This window comes from Mycena indigotica, assembly GCF_014461135.1.
Source record: "Mycena indigotica strain 171206Taipei chromosome Unknown Mind.scaff0003, whole genome shotgun sequence".
Taxonomy (NCBI): Eukaryota; Fungi; Basidiomycota; class Agaricomycetes; order Agaricales; family Mycenaceae; genus Mycena; species Mycena indigotica.
Genome location: NW_023503002.1, coordinates 4,400,935 through 4,419,673, shown reverse-complemented (window position 1 = coordinate 4,419,673; position 18,739 = coordinate 4,400,935). Strand labels below are relative to the sequence as shown.

The 18,739-nt window shown below is 52.2% G+C and overlaps 2 protein-coding genes across 2 annotated transcripts; both read left to right on the top strand.

The window, feature by feature from the left end:
- Positions 1–766: 766 nt before the first annotated feature.
- Positions 767–1,991, top strand: MIND_00391200 (uncharacterized protein; the record flags this gene model as incomplete). Its single annotated transcript, XM_037360741.1, has 4 exons — positions 767–1,037; positions 1,087–1,155; positions 1,206–1,817; positions 1,861–1,991. 4 exons carry the CDS (start codon positions 767–769, stop codon positions 1,989–1,991), a joined length of 1,083 nt encoding a protein of 360 aa, XP_037223626.1.
- A 145-nt stretch (positions 1,992–2,136) lies between these two features.
- On the top strand, positions 2,137–7,550 carry MIND_00391100 (uncharacterized protein; the record flags this gene model as incomplete). The annotated part of the gene is made up of 9 exons (XM_037360740.1): positions 2,137–2,142; positions 2,189–2,306; positions 2,357–2,443; positions 2,495–3,642; positions 3,695–4,232; positions 4,277–4,758; positions 4,803–6,349; positions 6,397–6,664; positions 6,711–7,550. 9 exons carry the CDS (start codon positions 2,137–2,139, stop codon positions 7,548–7,550), a joined length of 5,034 nt encoding a protein of 1,677 aa, XP_037223625.1.
- Between the last annotated feature and the right edge of the window lie 11,189 nt (positions 7,551–18,739).

The following is an 18,739-nucleotide window of genomic DNA, read 5'->3' as shown; positions in this document are numbered from 1 at the left end:
AATTAAGTACTTCACCGCTACCCTGCCGCTACCCCTTGTGCGGCGCGAGGGCAGCGCCGCTGCAACCGCAAAGCAGCAACAGACAAGGCTGCAATGCTTGGTAGTTGTCAGAAGTAAGTATTGGGACCCTTCTAACCGATAGGAGTACATGCATTGCCGTGTTGAACATTGGCTGATGCTGTCAGCCTCCGCATCAATTCATGGCTTAAAAATCAAAATAGCATTGGAAGAAATGCAAATTTCTTTGTAGGGTCTTCACTATGGTGTAAGAGACCATGGAATACATCTTTCTACACAAAAAAGTGAAAGACTAAAAATCAGTAACTTCGCCGCCTTCCACTGTGTGACGGCGATGAGCTCGATGTGACAGGAAACAGTGCAGCCATTGGCTGGACATGAGCATTTGTGCTGTCTGGCACAGGCTGCGGCTATGATTCATGTGGGCGGCGGCGCGATGAGCGGCGAAGGCAGCAAAGAAGGCGGCGGTGAAAGCGGTGAAAGCGGTAGTGAAAGCGGCGAAAGCGGCGAAAGCGGCGAAAGCGGCGATTTGAAGGCGGCAATGAAGGCGGCGATATAGGCGACGAAGGTATAGGCAGTAATGTACATGATGTGGGCGGCAGCTAGCTGTGGTAATTGAGCTACTTGTCCCATCGCGAATGCTTCAGGTCACCTCTCGTTCTTTGATCAATGTTTTTAGTAATGCAGTGTGACTCAGTGTGACTTGAGTGACGGGTGACACGTCATCGCTTTCTCTCTGACAACCGCCATGCTGAACACACAGCTCCTGCTGAACTGGGCTCTTGGTGCAGCTCTTGTCTACCTACAACGAGCAACTCTTAGTTCCCTTGCGAATTGGGTCCACTCTGCTCTACAGGCACATGTAACTCCGACAACCTGCGTATTGGCAGTATATGGCGCCGCAATCTTGTACATACTAGCTCTCCTTCGTGTCCTATTCATCAGGCTCGCAAGAATGAAGGCAAATGGAAGGAAGAAGATCAAAGGATCACAGGTAAGACTGTACTATGATGAGAAAGGTGTGCGCACGGCCGCTTTGGGCCGCTTCCGACTGACCGGGCAATATAGGGAATCCAAAAGGACGAGTAATCGAAGATATCGAGCTGTCTCTTGTCCCGAGAGCGCCTCCAACCAGAGGTATAGTGCAACGATGTTGGCCGTGCTTGAAACAACTAACCAGTCGACAGACCCGCCTGTAAATTCAATGGTACCGTCTGCACTCGGAAGCCCCAAGGGTCCAACGCGCACTGCACCGCTCAACGACGCTGGCACCTTTGAGTTGGTTTCTTTGCATGTGTGGGACGGCTTCCCCAATGGTCGTTTCCGCAGTGATTTCACGGCCGAACATGTCAAGCTCACAAACGAGCTTGTGTGTTATTGGGCGAGTGACAAGCTTCGGGGCCACAAGGGCACCCGGAAAGCCAAAGACTCACGCAAAGGGCTGGAGCGCCGCTACGTGTGTGCCGGAGTAATCACCTGTACCAGCCCCACATGTGCTATTTCGATTGCGCCAAGCGACGATATAAGCCCCCAACTCCAAGTCTTGTGCGAGTGTGGAGCGGCTCTTCATCATCTCAGATGTCCAATCGAATGGTCTACAACAATCTACCAAGCAGGCGCCATTTTTTCGAACTCGGGGATTCATTTGCATGGTCGATACACTCATACCTTGCTTCCAGACCGGCGGAAGGCATTGAAACTTCGAGAGCTTGTCGTCAAGCCGCCGATACAGCTACAGGTAGGCGCTGGGCAATCAGAGAGCTCATCAGGCGAGGAGTTCCAGTTCGAGTTGTCCAACGGTACTTGTTTCTTGCAGTCCTACCATACTCTAACGCCGCGTAGGTGAACGAGACAGTGGCGACGGACATGCAACGGAGGACATGGAATCCGATGGGGATGCACACATGAATGCGGCCCTGGCAGACTCTAATGATGAAATGGCACTTGATCCGGACGCAGATAAGGCAGTGTAATGTTGCCAAGGTGATATCGAGATTGGTATTCTCCCGAGCAACCAGGGTCAGCTTGTAGACACTCCGCATCATTACTATCAATTAACGCTGTCATTCTGTGTCTCTTTGTCCGCTCCGTCAACTCTCCGTCGTCCCTCCACACACAATGCTCGTCAGTATGAAGTCCCGCGTCGCTGGCGCTCATTGATAGAATCCAGGATCAAGTTTTGGGGTTCCTCGGAAGGCTTCTCCCCGATGACATACCTACTTCCGATGACGCAGATGGGAGCACAACAGACAATGAAACACCAGCAGGATTCGAGAATCTACCCCTCTGTACGTCCACATTAGATGTTGGATGGGAGCTCACACTGGCATGATCCTAGTTCATGCTTCAACGCTTCGCTCAATCGAAATTGGTCGCGACAACACTGGTAACATTGCATACTTCGACAAGCCAAGTGCCCCTTCATGTACGTCGCCCATACTTGTCTGGCAAATGTGAGGAATAATTTGCGACTCAGCTTTGCACCTCTCACACGCAAAAGAAACCACCGTAAAGCACCAGAAACTCACGAAGGCCGACCGTAGCGCTGTTGTGTCTTCGCGGAAGGTTATCGCAACATCTTCAGAGAGTGACGCGAGCGAGGACAGTGTAACATCTGGAGAAGGAAACCTGCGGCGCCCCTGGAATCCTCGCCCTGATGGTCAATTCACACGAAAGGTCTCGCGGGCATGGTATGAGCGGCACAAATTTACTCTTCACGGGGCCTGGGAGGGGCAGGGACGCAAGCCTGCTGATATTCCCGGAAGTAGACGCGCTGAGAAGCCCGAGGACGGATGGCACTCGGTACGGAAATGTCTTGGTGTCATGAAATGCGTAAGCAACACCTGCGGCGTCATCATTCGTCCGCAAACAAAGCAGCATGGGCGGGACAGACAGTTGAGCAGAGGATGCTCAGTCTGTCACGGCAAGATTATAGAGCATAAATGCCGCGTCAAATGCGAGTCTTGGGTGTACCGCACAGGAGCGATCTTCAAGCACCATGGCATTCATCATCACGACAACGCTCCGGCGATACATCTCTCCCAACGCGAGGATCGGAATTTCCAGCAGATTGTCCATGAGCATCCACGAATGGGACCTGTCAAGCTTCTGACGGGCCGGCCGGGAATCAACGGTCCAGGGGATTCTGTTGCGAATATCAGTCCAGTGCTCGACAATCCGGGGCGAATCCAATATGAGCGCCGGAAGCTGATCAAGCCGGCGATTCGTCTCAATAGCAAATATTTCCTACCCGCCCTTGAGAAATTGCGCCAAGAAAATCCCGAATGGACGATTTCTTATGAAGGAAGTAACGGTGTTCAACTTGTCATCCTTCAATCGAACTGGCAACGTCGCATGGCAGTCAAGAACAGCATTTCTACGGAGGCGGTCAATGGGATTGTCACGGATGCATGCCACGATTTCTTCACAGAACGGACGCACCTGCTGTTTCTCAGTTCGACATTCGAGGCACAATTCTTGAAATGTTGGATTCCCATTCTTATCTGTTTTTCGAACGGTGCATCGGCAGAACATTATCGGCTATTTTTTGCATTTCTCTTCGCTGCGATCGTGGCACGGTGCAAAGAGAAGGGTATCAAGTTCATCGATGAATTCCTTGCCAACGTGAGTCAATAATGTCGTCCACGATTAAGTATTCACCTTCCCTCACTGGCAGGTTGTCGACTTCAGTCAAGCTCAAAGCAAGGGTTTTTCCGGAGCTTACGTCGATCTTCGGCGGAGCCAGGGCTCCAAGTGGACAAACAAGACAGATTCCGAGCTGGCACAAATTGGTGGTGCACTCCTGAAAGGTTGTCTGCAGCATTTCTCAAACCAGATAACGCGGGTCGCTAAGATTAGTCATGTCGTACCTCCTGGACAGCAGGCCCGATTTCGAGAATTGGCGCAGCGGATGCTCCGAGCAAAGGATCTGGATCAGCTCCATGCCTTCGGTAACGACCTGATGACCGCATTTGAGCATGCTAGTCCATGGGCGGAATGGTGGCTGCGAGCCGACCACGCTCGAATGCTGTTTGCTGCAGCGAGAGAGATGGATCCCGCTATCGCAATGAGTCTCCCCGATACCACAAACGCTGCCGAAGCCATGAACAGCCGCATATATGCGATGGCGGAGCGGAAGAACCAGTTGGTTCCTGGACTGGCGGCGCTGATTCGTGTTGGTGACACATTTGAGCGACGATACTATGCTGCGAAAGGTACTTTTAAGTTGTTTCTGATGATTAATTTCTCACCTGTGCAGCGGGAAACAAAATTTTCTACGGTGCCGATCCGCAGCACTGGAAGAAAACGAAGGCAGTGTTTGGTTACACAAAGCACACGCGGCATCAAAGCGGCAAGAAAACTGTTTCAGATGGTCGCCCACCAGATACCATTGCAACGTTGCAAGCCGCCTCCCGCAAGGGTAAAAAGATGGTAGCAGATCAATACCAACGGGCCTATAAGTGGGATCAACACTCCTGTTCGATCGATTCGTCGCTTACCGCAATTTATTCCGCACTGAGTCGTAACCCTACATGGATTCGACGCCTCCAAGATGCCCTACCGATGCCGCACATAATACACTCGGTTGCAATGCTCCTAGAAAAGCAGATATCCCAGTCCTCACATACGGCGTACGAGCCCAACGGTTGCGCGGAGTTGACGAGAGGTCGCGACCAGTTACGGTTACAACTGGTGAAGATCAAGGCCATGCGGGGTGTTGGACTTTCGGACAGTATCTTGGTGAGGCTCAACGTACTCTAGTAATTGAGACTGAGCTTCGATAGGGCTGGCTGAATGAGATACTAGCGGATGAAATCAAAAAATGCAAGTCACGCACCGACATGTCAGGCGAAATCGCGCTATCGCTCTTCCGTGCCCAAGCGGTTATCGTAAAGAAGTGCCAGGGGGAATCACCGACCGCTACTGAGCACTGGGAAGTAACCAATCCATTTTGGCGTTCCCCGTTTCGCCTTTCTCAGGATGATCATCATAGCCATGGAGGTGATCTTGAGAAATGGATGAAATGGGTCATGTTGCCGAAGCAGTGGACTGCCGTCGCTTGCTGGCGACAAGCGGATGGAGGATCACTATGCGCTGGGCTCGCATTATCAAAGGAGTTCATCATCGAAATCCCGATTGTACTCACGGTCGAACTGGGCGAGGATGGCCCATTCTCCTGGATTATCCCATCACATCTCGCACCGCTGGGTCCTACATTTGCAACGGCGGGGTTGGGAGTCCGGTATAGTCTCTGCGCGGTAATCTTCACAAATCATACGGAGAAACGGGGCGATAACTCACACTTCTTCACCCGATACCACGCGGCAAACAGCAACGCAATGTACGACTACGATGGAATGAAGCATTCCGGGCACGCGATTCGTTTGACCGGCAAGAAACTAGCTCGATGGATGACCGGGTTGTCGTCCGATTTTCAGTCCATTCCCGAAGGCTACCGCCCAATGGCTATTGTTTACCACCTAGATGGAGGTGAGACCGCGCAAAGGGTGTTCCGAGAACAGCGGGAGAGAACAGCGCCATGTGGCTTACAACTTGGGCGGTCCTTGTCAACGGATCGCTTTTGGAGTATCGCACGCCTCGAGGATGCCAATCACCTCGAGGAGATGACCGTCGATGAGCGGGGAGTATGGGCTGGTACACGACATCGTGCCGAGACCAGGGAGTATACTCGAGATATCAACAGCTCGCCCGTGAAGCTAACAAAACGGGATCATGAGAAGGGGCTGAAATCGTTGGCGAACCATCTGGCAGCACCTTCGACACGCATCATGATTACTGACACCAGTAGCGAGAGCGACAGACCTATTGCAGTTCGCAAGGCCCGGCGAAAGATCACAAAAACGGCAAAGGTGCAGTCAACCCCGGAGCGAACAGAGCCTGAAGATAAGCGTCAGCCTTTTTCCTACCAGCATCGTGAAACAAGGCTGCTCCAACCTAAGAGCTACACATCGTCATTCGGGATCCCTCACGTTCGGAAAACTCGTGATCTGCGGCCCAATTTCGCGAAGTCATCGCAATCTGACGATTCTGTCAACGAGTTTTTACTCAAGAGCGCCGCATTTTCCTCACCAAAGGCCGCACCGAGTCTCTCGGAGGATACAGATTCAGAGACCCCTTGCATTTTAAACTGTTGCAGTTGTGGGGAGCTTGGGCTTGACGACACAGACGACATGTGCGTTCAGTGCTCGAAATGTCGGTTCTGGAGCCACGAGGCATGTCTTCGCGACGACGGAGACTACAATCGAGACCAGGACTGGCACGATCCGAGCTGCGATTTTGTTTGCAAGCACTGTATTCGTCCCATTGATCTGTGAGTCTTTTCTGGGCTGCAAGCAAGTTACTCACATAAAGGCCCAGATTTTACCGAAACGAGATTGTTCTTCTGCCAAAACCGCCACCAGGAGTCCCATGGAGTGACAGCTCTGTCATTTGGTACCCTGCTAGAGTCAAGAACACGTCAATAAATCGAACGCGGGAACAGTTTACCTTTCGGTACATCAATGGAATCGTATGGCCGGAGCCTCAAGACCCGCTCGCTCGGAGGACGTTCATCCCTCCGATGACCACCACACTGTCGCGCCAGGTGTGCAAAGAGATAATCGGGCATCCCATTAAACCTGAGCAGGTACAGCTGAGCATGAAATAATAGTTTGAGACTGACAAACGTTCAGGTTTGCTGTTTTGCCGTACCTTCCTTCTTGACGACGACCTCGGTCGCTACCCAGCAGCGGCTTCAAGCAATCTTCTCCTCCGCTGTCGTACAGCTGGCGGAGCTGCTGCGACGCTTCCCTCCGGACCATCCAGTCATCCATTCCTACCTGGTGTACTTCGACAATCGACCTGCAAGTGCTCGGGACCACAAAATCAGTGACTGGCTCGAATCTGCACAGCTGACTGCCACACCTGAGCTAGAGGAAGCGATGCGCCATCCTCTAGAACAGCTTTGCAACCCCAAAGTTGTCGTCATTTCTGGGAAAGAGCGTAAGCGCAGAGTGATGGCAGTCGGGAATGCCCTGCTTCAGCTCCTAGCACTTCAAGACGAGATGGACCTGCCATTAGATCTGAATGGCGCCACATTCCAGGAGCTAGTCGAGGGGAAGATCTTCCCGTTGCCATGGGAGAGAGACCATTGGGAGATGCGCCGCGCGATGTTGCTTGCGACAAGACCACCAGAGCTAATACACAAGTCAAAATGGAGTGAGGCCACTCTTGCAGAAAGACTCACCGAGTTCAATCGCACGCACATTGTTGAAAAGGGAGATTTCCGGCCCAGTCGCTTCTATCGTAGCGAACCTGAACCTGGCTCCGACGTAACCCTAGAGCCGATTCCCATCAGCGCGCCGCCAAAGCAGTCGTTGCAAGACGTGGAGATGTTAGACACTGTGTCTACGGCGCAGGCAAAGCCACCCAGCCAGGTGAAGCGAAAGCGTGTCCCGTCCGATGACGAGCTGATACCCGTCGAGCGACTGTTGCGCTCGCGGTTCGGGGAGTTTTCTCAGTTGCAACGTTGATGCCTAAGATTTGTAATAGTAGTCGGAAATCGAATGAGCGAATTGTCGGCCAGCACATGGAGGGAGGAAGAGACGTACGTTGATTGATGTCAAGGTGACATGATGTGACCTACACGTGCACGATGACGATGCCGACGTCGCATTCATCACGATCACTCAAGTGCGATAACGGCGGTACAATTCGCGGTGGATAGCGGCAAAGCGAGCAGTGCCGCCTCCATAGTTGGCGGCGAAGTGCATATTTGTGTCAAAACATGCACTTCGCCGCTACCCAGCCGCTACCCCACCGTGTGACGGTGGCGGCAGCGTGACAGGGGAAATCGGCGATGGGGGTAAGGGTCGCGGCGGGTAGCGGCAGGTGGGCGGCGGTAGACGGCGAAATCTATCTGCCCGGCGAAAACGGGCAGGGCGGCGTCGCTCGGTGAAAGCTGGCAGGCGCGCGGGTCAAATGCTAGACAGCGAAGGTGGCGGAGCTGTAGGAGCGCCTCGCGGACGAAGGGATGGTGGATGGCGAGGCCCAAGGCGAGATGTGTGATCTGCGAGCAGATACGCAAGGGGCCCAGGGGTGGGATGACGAAATAATCATCAACAGAGACGACGACGTGGCGCACAGTGTCAGCGAGGAAGGCCTGTCGAGAAGCATTCATCGTCGTCAGATTAGGCGACTTGTAGTTGGGGTCGAAGTGCAGCGTTTGGTAGAGTAAAGGCTCCAGCCTGTGCGTCCATTGGGCGTACTACACAAGTCGGGAATCGATCACACTCACCACAGTCGGGTGCGCCGCGCGACGAAGGAGGAGAGTGTACAATGTGTGCAAGGAGGCCTTGGCTGCTGTCCGAAACCAGCTCCAGTTCGGGCGGGAAAGAAGGGGATGGGGAGGGCATGGTGGTGGTCAGGAACAACCCCGAAAGGGAGTTACGTCACACGTCACGCTTTGCTTGTCTTCTTCTCATTCCCCCACCTTTTGCGCGCTCGCGGAGAAGTGCTGCAGCACCTCATGTCATCCGGCTGTTTGACCAGTATAAGAAGAAAGTAGTGTCTTGGCCTCGCAAATTCGATCACGTGGCACTTAGTGCTGGCCAGAATTATATTATGATTGATTAAAATATTGACGAGTGACGCCAGCACATGAAGCGAAAACGGTCGGGGCGGGTTCGCATCGTCCGCGCATCCACAGACCCTGGTGTCAACGATGTGGAGTCAATCACTCTTGGGCCCATAGGGCAATTGAAGCACTCCGCATCCACTCGGGAGGCACATAAACGGCGATTACTCAGTAAGTTTAAAGTGGCCCACCTACCTGTGAGCACCCCTGGGCTTATGATATGTTAGCAATGATGCGACAACAACGCAGACTGCTCGAAACATTTGAAGCTGGAGAAGAGGAGCATCATGGCGAGGGTCAAAATAACTCAGAGCAAGGCTGGGTCGGTGCAGGCGAAATACTCGATGGGAGTGAACCTTTGGATATCAGCCATGCTGGGGGCGAGTTACTCTCCGCCCTCGAGCATGAGATTGCAGAGGATACATTCCGTCGGTTAGTCTCTGAGCTCCCAGAAGTCCATAACTCTGATATATCAGAAGCTCTCAACGCCACTTTGATGACCGTTCTCGCGAGGACCGTACACAAAAAGTTGTGGATGGATTTAAACTCCAAATGAAGGCCACTGTCGATGCATATATGGACTGGTGTGCGACTGAAGTCGACGCCCGTAAAGAAGGTCGTTGGGCAAACGAGACGGCGGAGAATAATGTGGTGTCTTCTTTCCGTGTTGTTGGGCTATCTGGTATGTCTTTTCTCAGCGCGTTAGAGGCCCTGACGCTGACTCTAATTAGCTACCAAATGTGTTTCGTTAGGGCTTGACCGAAGCAAGGGCATTTGTGCCACATTACTTCGCCAAGGTTTTGTCCCGTGTTCTCCCTTTTCGCCTACGGTTCTCATTTCAATTGAAACATTGGAGCATTATCGTGTTGTTCATGCCCATTGCCCCCGTCTTGTGGTTCAAGCCTTTGTCAAAACGCTCTGCGATCTTCACCGGGTCCCCTATCGACCTTATCTTCGCCAACAGTTCTCGATTGCCTTCGACTTTTATCTTGACATTCGGCGTACTGCAGAAGCTCGGGTCCTTCAATGCCTCGGGAGGGAGGGGCAGAGTTGGCGAGTCAAGAACGACTGCCCAGCATACAGCTATAAGCTCGAAGAAGAACCCGACCTACCGTATGATTACCTGCTCACAATCGACGGCAATAACTCCTTGAAGCGTGTCGATGGTAACCGTCTTTCACGCCAGCGACTCGATGACCGGGATGGTGGCGGCACCTATTTTCTTTCCAGAGAAGAAGTCGATGTCTGGGCAAAGAATCATGTCGCAAAGGTGGCGGCAGTGGCGGGGGGAGAACCCTTGCGAAGATCGCTGGCACAATATGTCAGAAGATCTGACCTCAAAAATGTGGGCTGTATTTGACCAAACGGGAATATTTCTCTGTTTATGTCGCCATGGCTTCGCCGTCGTCATCGTAGAGTGGAGAGCTGTGAGTTCGCAGGTCGTCTATTGTGTATTCATATTGTGATCATTAACAAACAGCTCGAAGTATCCGTTGGCTGTCGTCAAAGCAATACTCCAATACCTCGATGAAAACAATCTCTTGGCATGCAACATGTGCTTAACTCAGCGGAGGTGGCCTCCATGGCCCGTAGGATTGTCCAGCAGTGAGATGGAAGAGTTGCAGGAGAATGGTGAGCTTGAGGCTATACGTGAAGAACTCCGTCCCTATGAGAGCTAGTTGTCTTAGATTAGTGCTGGCCAGAATTATATTATGGTTGATTAAATATTGAATATATTCAGAATATTATGAATATATTATGCCCTTAGTAGATCACTTGAATATGATTATGTTTGAATATATTATATTATATTATGACTATATTATATTATAGTCATAGAATATTCAACTATAGTAAGGTGGATGATCACAGCTATGTTCTCAGTCCATGTACTCAGTCATAGTACTAATTCTAGTCTGAGTTAGCCCTACTTCTAATGAATATCATATATTATCTATTATATATGGTGGTTCATACATTACTTCTAGTAGGAACAAGTGTCAGGAATGATCACTTTGGGTTGAAACCCTAACCCTAGTGTCTACTGGCCAACCTAATACTAGTGGCAATGCCCCTGATTGTATTTTTGAGAGTCCTATGTAACCCAGATTGAAATTAAAGAGGCCTGAAAGGAAGTTGCCCAGACAATCCAGCATGTATTTTATGCTTTTGATTTTTTTTTCTAGTACCAAAATATGTCAAATATATCAAGAGATATGCATACCAGATTATAGTTGAATATATTCATAACATATTCATATTTTGCAGCTGAATATATTATTGGGTTGGAGCTCTGAATATGATATGATTATAATGCCCATAAAATAATATAATTATATTTGGCCAGCACTATCTTAGATTACAATTTTTATCTACTTGATAGTACTGTCTACATTTGGAAGTTGTTATGAGTCGGCTCGCGAGCCAAATGATGAGTCTCATCACGAGTTGGCACGAGTTGAGTGGATCCATCAACTTGCGCTCGACTCGGACTCGACTCGCGGCCACACTATACACTGCAGGAGTTCGGAAATAAACGGCCCCTGTTTCAATCGATTATATCGCTAAAATCAATGTACCAAAAAAAGATTTTTTTTTATACCTCTATTTGTGCCAAAAAAAGATTCACTTATATGATCCAGGGCCCTGATATATGTTATATAAGGGCATATTCACCATATCAGTGCATTTTTTTTTGGCACAAATAAAGGTGCAAAAAATTTATTTTTTTGATACATTTTAGGTGTATAATCAATTGAAACGGGCGCTGTTTATTCCTGAACTCCCGCAGTGATATGTGCCCCTGGGCCCTGACTGGTTGTCGTGGCGAGACCCTGGGGATCGGATAGGTTCGCCCGTGGTGACGGCGTTTGACGCGGCGTCGCGGATCAACGACCGTGGAGTCTCGACGAAGGACGGGCGGGTGGCCTGTGTGATGCTGTGTGTCAGTGTGCCCATGCGAGGGCTTTGATAGGCGGCTTTCGACGACGAGCGCAGGCCTGGGGTGGGGAGAGCGGAGGGCGGCGGGCGCGGGGGTGAGATTCGACGGGGGCGGGTATCCGGCTGGGCCTGTGCGCGACGACGGGAGCGCCGAGCCGACAGGGTACGGCTGTCTGCTGATCGGATCGGATCGGACGCAGGAGAATTTGCAATTCGCTTTTTCGCTTTCTCTTTCTTCACGACGACGACGACGACTACGCTGGCGACTACGACTGCGCCGACGCCTCTGCAGACAACTACGCCGCTGCAGACGGCTTCGAGCGCGACAGCGACTACGCCTGCGACAGCGACCACGATGCCGGGCGGGCTGGTGATCGTCGACGACGCGGACGCGGGGGTGCAGTATGCGCCGGAGAGCGGGTGGCGGGTGTCTGCGGGCGGGGGCGCGCGGGACCTCGAGTTTGGGCGGACGTCGCATTGCGGGGAGGCTCAGGGGGCGACGGCTTTGTTCCCGTTCGTCGGTGCGTGGCTCTTCATTCCAGAGCGAAAGGTGTGCCAATGAGGGCTAGGGACATCCGTGGAGCTGTACGGCACCGTCGCGGCGAACGCCAGTACGGGCGCACTCGGGTTTACACTCGACGGGAAGAGCGCGGGGGAGTACCCAGCCCCGCGCTCGCCCACCGCGGCGTACCACGAACGCCTGTTCGCCTCGGGCCCGCTCGCCGATGGCCCGCACACGCTGCTCATCACGCAGACCGCCGCGGCCGCCGCGGACGAGTGCACGCTACGGCTCGACTACCTCACGTACCACGCCTCGGCCTCCCCCGGGGGCCGGCACCGAGCGCCTGCTGGTGGACGACCGCGACCCGGGCGTGGTGTACTCGCCCGCGTGGTCCGACTTCGCCGGCGCGCAGGACCTCCTCCGCACCAGCCGCGGGTCACGCGCGGGCGGGGCGAACCTGACGTACACCTTTGACGGCCGCGGCATCGCGTACTACGGCCCCGTGACCGTCCCCGGCGCGCGCGCGGCTGTCGTCCTCGACGGCGCCCCGCCGGCCGTCTTCGCCGCGGAAAGCGTTGCGCTGGGTAGCGTGCTCTACTACGATTCGGGCCCGATACCCGACGGGCGGCACACACTGGTGGTTACGGCGCAGACGGACGCGGCCGTGTGGGTCGACTACTTCCTCGTCGTGCCGCCCATCTCTGGCGCCAGCTCTTCGGGCCCCAGTAGCACCGGCACGAGCCCGCCCGCCGCGAGCAGCAGCGCCGCCGCGGCGTCTAGCCGACGCGGGCCGAGCGCAGGCGCGATCGCGGGGCTCGCCGTGGCGTGCGTGATCCTCGTCGCGTGTCTCAGCGTCGCCGCGTGCTGGCTCCTCCGCCGACACCGCCGCCGGCGCGCGGCCGCGGGCCCGACGGACGTCCCGCCGGAGATGGCCATAGACCCGGACCCGGACACGGACACAGACACGTCGCCGCCGTCCTCGTCCTCGCAGCTGTGGCTTTTCCGGCGCCGAAAGAGCCGGCGCGCGCCCGCGCCAAAGGCCAAGCCGGACATGTCGTACTACCAGCCGAGCGTGCCGTCCGTAGCGCGGGCGGTGCCGTATCCGTACCCGTACCCGTACCCGCAGTCCCTGCTCTCCACTCGGCCTTCCGTGCGCACCGCCACTACTGCCACCACAACAACAACAACCACTACGACCGCGCCGACCATCACCACCATCATGACAACCACCGCTGCCCCCAGCGCGGATGCCGATCTCGACCCGGACAAGCTCGCCGCCCCCCGCCGGCCCGCGCGCGTCGACGCACGGCGCGCGCACACTCGCGTCCGCGCCGTCCATCACCGCCAGCTCCGTCAGCGGCGGCAGCGTGCGCCCGCTCCCGCACCCGCCCGCGGGCGTACCAGATACCCTGCCCGAGTCGGCGCCCGACCCGGAGCCCGTCAGCCGCCCGGCGGTCGCCCGCAAGCTCGCGGGCGAGGCGCGCCTGGCCGCGATGCCGGTCCTCCCGCGAGAAGGGGACGGCGACGGGGACGGGCCGCCGGGGTACATTGCATAAAATATATCACTGAGATGGACAGATTTTCGTTTCCTCCCTTTATTTGTTTCTTTGGTATATATATACATAATTGCCTGTCGTTCTTTGGTACTCTCTCCTCCAAGTTGTTTCTCCGCCGTCTCTGCAGTGCTCTGGCCCGGCACTTCCTATACGACTGCCCCCACGCAGACTCAGCACGGCCCGGTTCAGCCCTGGGTCGCTGCTACATATAGGTTGGTTTTGTTTTATCTCTTGGTCTTTTTAATCGAGTAATAGTATATAAATGTTAAGCAAACACCGTCACTTTCTTTGACAGCCCCAGCACCGATGACAGCCTGAGCAGAGACGTAGAGTGCTCATGCGTGGGTTCAACCCCAGCCATCAGGGTAAAGCTCCGCACGAGTGTCAACACCCACGGATGTTTGCACAGGTACCTGCAGGAAAACATCCGCAGGTTTGACATCCGCGGATACAGGTATCCGTTTCCCACGGATGCCAAGAGTACAGGTATGACTCTGGAAGATCTCAATTTTCATTATCTTCCATATATTCCAGTCACTACAGTCTTCTTATGCCCTGTGGTGTCCATATCAGTATATTACTTGATACTATATCCTATATAAGCTCTTAATATTGTCAATATACCTCAGTATCCTAATATTTTATTCAAAATACCCGTGGATAACCCGTGCAGGTACCCGTATCCGTGAGTACAGGTACCCGTTTCCCACGGATGCTGCAAATGCAGGTATTGGTTTTGAAGCCTAAATTACCCGCAGGTAGAGTACAGGTATTTATCCGTGACACTCGTGAGAAGCCTTACATCAGGGTAATTCGGGAGACGTGCAAACTTTGTGTTGGATTTTTGTCTCTTGAATTGAGGTGGACAATTCTTTGCAAATAAGTACCATGCTCACGTTTAGCCCCACAAAAACACAGTTCAAGCAAAACGCTCCCCCAGGGATGGGACTTAAACTCCATAGATTTTGCACCAAATATAATGCAAAAAACATGTTAATAGCTGAGATGGACAGAATGTTTGCCCAGGTACATATTTATATAGACAAGACAAACCTTCGCTTTGCTCCGGTTATAGGACTTTACATATATTTATCACAATTATACTAAAATCTCATGATATGTTACATTAATAGTAGATGTTTCATTAGGTGGCAGACGAACTCGAGCATGATGACGATTTCAAATCCGGAAAAGGGCAGTATATAGTTGTCCATGAGAGAAAACAGGTCGTGTCAAGTCCACACCAACTTTAGCAAGTGTCAGTCCTTGGCAGCTATTAAATAAGTTTGTCGCATAAGGCTACAACCATAGCTGTTTTGCCTCTTCCTGCCTTGCCATCAATAAAGGTTGCCGCGATATCACAGCAGATAGGATATATGTATAGATTTCTTGCTGTGCAGGTTTAAACAGGTCAATCATATTATTTGCATGCATTTTTAATTTATCAGCTATTGAGCCCCACTGTTCAAGCTCATGTATGACCTCAGCATTTGTGATTGTAGCTTCAGGAAGGCCAAAATCAGTTGCGGTTTTTTCTGCATGGTCACGCGTTCCAGAAAAGGCAATTCCTGTTCTCATGACCCTGACATATCCCACCTCACCCGCCTTTGTGTGAAAAAAAATCCGACTTTTAGTATAAATAAAAATGTGACATAAACTAATGAAATATAGAAAAAAAAAACTACTGTCGCAGAGGTCTGTGGCACGCAGACCGAGGCCGGCGTGGGCTTCTCACGCGACCCTTCTCTCCTCCTCCTCCTCCTCCTCCACCTCGGACGACGGGACGAATAGGTGCTGGGGAGGGAATGTCAGTTGTAAAATCCGGCTAGTGGGCACCAGCTCACCCAATCTTGTCTTCGACCTGCAGCCGCCAATCCTGGGCTGTTCTGCCCCATCCTTTGAACAGCTCCCGGGACGCTACTCTCCTTCCATCATCGTCTATCGCCGGGCCCGCCAATGCCGTTCCCGCTCATCATCCGGGACAGCGCCCGAGAGGGGCCAAATCTTCTCCCGCCCACCCTGGGCTCGTTTCTCTGTGGATTCCCGCCAAACCGCAGCGCTCTCGTTGTATTCCTCGTCGGTGCTGATAACGAGAATACTGTGGGCAATAACCACCGCATTTCCTGCTCGCCACCACTTACCCTCCCTGACTTCCCCCGTTTACCACTCGCCCAGTTCTCCCCCGTTCCTTGCCAAACTCCAGCTTTTAGCTCAAGTAATTGCCCTCTTCAATTGCTGACGTTTTGAGCCCGAAAGGGCCGCCTGTTGTCTCCCGCCGTCCCACGCACCATAGCCGGACTTGGCTGAGTTTTGCCAATCCTGGCCCGTTCTCCCCGCAATTCGACCAGTGTTCAGCACTGGCAGCAGGCAGAGGGAGGTGGGAGGTGGGAGGAAGCAATGGTGGAGGGAGCAGAACCTGTTGGTGGCATGGTATAGTGTGACAGCACATGTATGGGGAAAATTTAGGAAGAAAATATTTATGCACAAAGTAGTCACGAGAATGTGCTAGGGCGGGAATTCCCCTTTTTGAGATGCACGTGACTATGCGGCAAAGGCAAGACCTGCCAAAATCTGTTAATGTTTTGCCATATTCTTCCAGAAGTCTACTCAAGTCACTCAAGCCAAAGTTGATGCCCAACTCAGACACTCCACCATGCTGAACAGTAAAATCCCTACACAACTCTTCCTGAAAGGTTTCCCATAGGGATATTGGGGAAGTTACACATTCATTTATAAGCAAATGAATGAATTGTACTCAGAGTTCACGTGGTGTCCTAAGCGACTGGACTCCTTCCATGATAGCATACATTGCTTCATTGCTATCAGCAAAAAGACCTAATTTATTGGCTGCATCGTGAGAGGTTGGATGTACAGTGCCCTCAATGGTGCAGGCATCTACAAAGGATCGGCAAGGTCGAACTTGCAAAATCGCACGCAGATAGAACAATTCCCCTTTTGAAGGACATACAGAATAGATTCGGGATAAATGTATACACACAGAACTGCGAAGGATCATATGTTGTTGTAGGGACCCAGAGGTATTGGGTTGTTCACTATAGTAGCCTTCACGGCCACTCTTATCTGAATCAAATTTAGCTAACCTAAAGATTGTGAAATATTCAGCATATGTTAAATGATCAAAGGCTCGAGCAACACCATCAAGAATAAAGGTTCCTAATGGATGTAAAAAATAATGATTCAGTGTAGAGAGGGTTGAGCTGTTTGCACGTGCATATTGATGGTGATTTGCAGAGTCTGGCAAGTAGATAGACAGTGCTGTTACAGCAGGGGTTTTCTGTGACACTTAAAGCTGCTGGCTTTGGCGAAATGAATAACCAAAGCGCCAATCACCAGGGTGGCAATGAGTGGCAATATGGAGATACATCAGATGCGGGGTGGCGATTTGGCACATATAATTCTGTCAAATTATTGTACAATGCACTTAATTTTTGTTCAAAGCACTGTGGCGGCAGTGGATCACTATATAAAGCCTAATAATACTTGACTCCTTCTGTTATTTCCTCTCAAGCATCATGGGCGGTCGGGAACTACATCCCTTCTATGTTGCACACTATACATTTAACATTTATTCGCCTAGTCGAAAACAAGAAAGCTAAACACAAAATCTACGCATGCAACTACTGCAAGATGGAACTTGAGCATCGGGAAAACCGTCTCGCAAACCACATCACATCGGCCGCCAAATGCCCTCACGCTCCTGCTGCTGCGCGCACTGCTGCTCATGTGTTAATGCATCACAAAAAGAGCGATGGCAAGCGCAAGCGGGACGACACCGACGAAGGGGATCCGGACTCTGACAATCCACCCACATGGCCTCCAACACAAGAAGGCAAAGACCCAGATGAATTTGGACGGTATTGTTGACCACCCATTGACACAAGCTCAGGAGGACGCCGCAAACCGCAAACTTCTCCGGTACTTTGTATACTCTAACAGCGCCTTCACCGATGCCGACAACATCTTCCTTCGTGACTTCACCAACGAGATTCGTCCCTCGTTCCATGTTGCGAGTCGCAACGTCATGTTGAAGAAGGACCAATTAGTCCAAGCGATGACTAGGATTTGGCCTGGTCGTATCGAGGATTGCGCTGCGGAGGGAGTAGATGTGGGTGATGGATAAGATAAGATGTATGTAGCTTTGTGTGGAATCAAGATGCTCGGACTCAAGTGGCGCTTTTGCTCGCGCCGGTTCTGGCTCTGAGATGAGAGTGAGAAGGGAAGATGAGATAATTCTCCTATCCGAATACAGTGAAACCGTAACTACCAATCATAAAGGGTAGATAAATGAAATATGAATATATAGAGTGGCCACGGTACTAAGATCCTTGCATGGACACTTCCGAACATGGCAATCGGGCTGGGGACAAGTCAAATAGAGCGGCGGCGCTGCTGCCCTCAGCGTTAACAACAGGGTGACCAGTCCTGTGTTGTGCTCGCTCCAGTCCCTCCGAATCGCTATGCCAGTCGTGTCTTCTGCTTTGGATATGTTGAGATAAGGGAGTGGGGAAGAGTGGAATGGAAAGTGGGAAATATAGAAATAGAGAAGATGATGGGGAAAATGGTGGCTGTTAACGCCCGTGTAGCACATCTGGTGAAATGTGCGTGACCGCAAAAGCGACGTGGTGGCCGGATGGCACTTCCACAATGTCAACTCTCCTCCTTGACTCGGAGCATAGTCGTGTTCACCTTGCCACCGTTGATGCGCTGCAAGCCATGAAGCGAAGCGGGACCCTGATCATTGATGGCTGGGAGGACGAAGCTTCGCCGGTCATTGTACGGAACAGCCGTGGGCCAAGTCGGAGAGCTAACCATCGTTCTTAAGCTCCAAGATATGACGGGTAATCGCGAGAGCGCTGCGAAGATCTTCGATGCTGCGAACACGGCATTAACGGAGATGGGTGTCGAGGATGCGAGCTGTTTGCTGGGGCTAGTGACCGACAACCCCAGTGTAATGAAATCTTTTTGAAAGACATTCGTCAATAAGTATTCCTGGATCATTGTGAGTTTGAGTTCGCATTCAATAGTCAATCAGATACTGACATAGAGATAGTCAATGGCTTGCTGGGC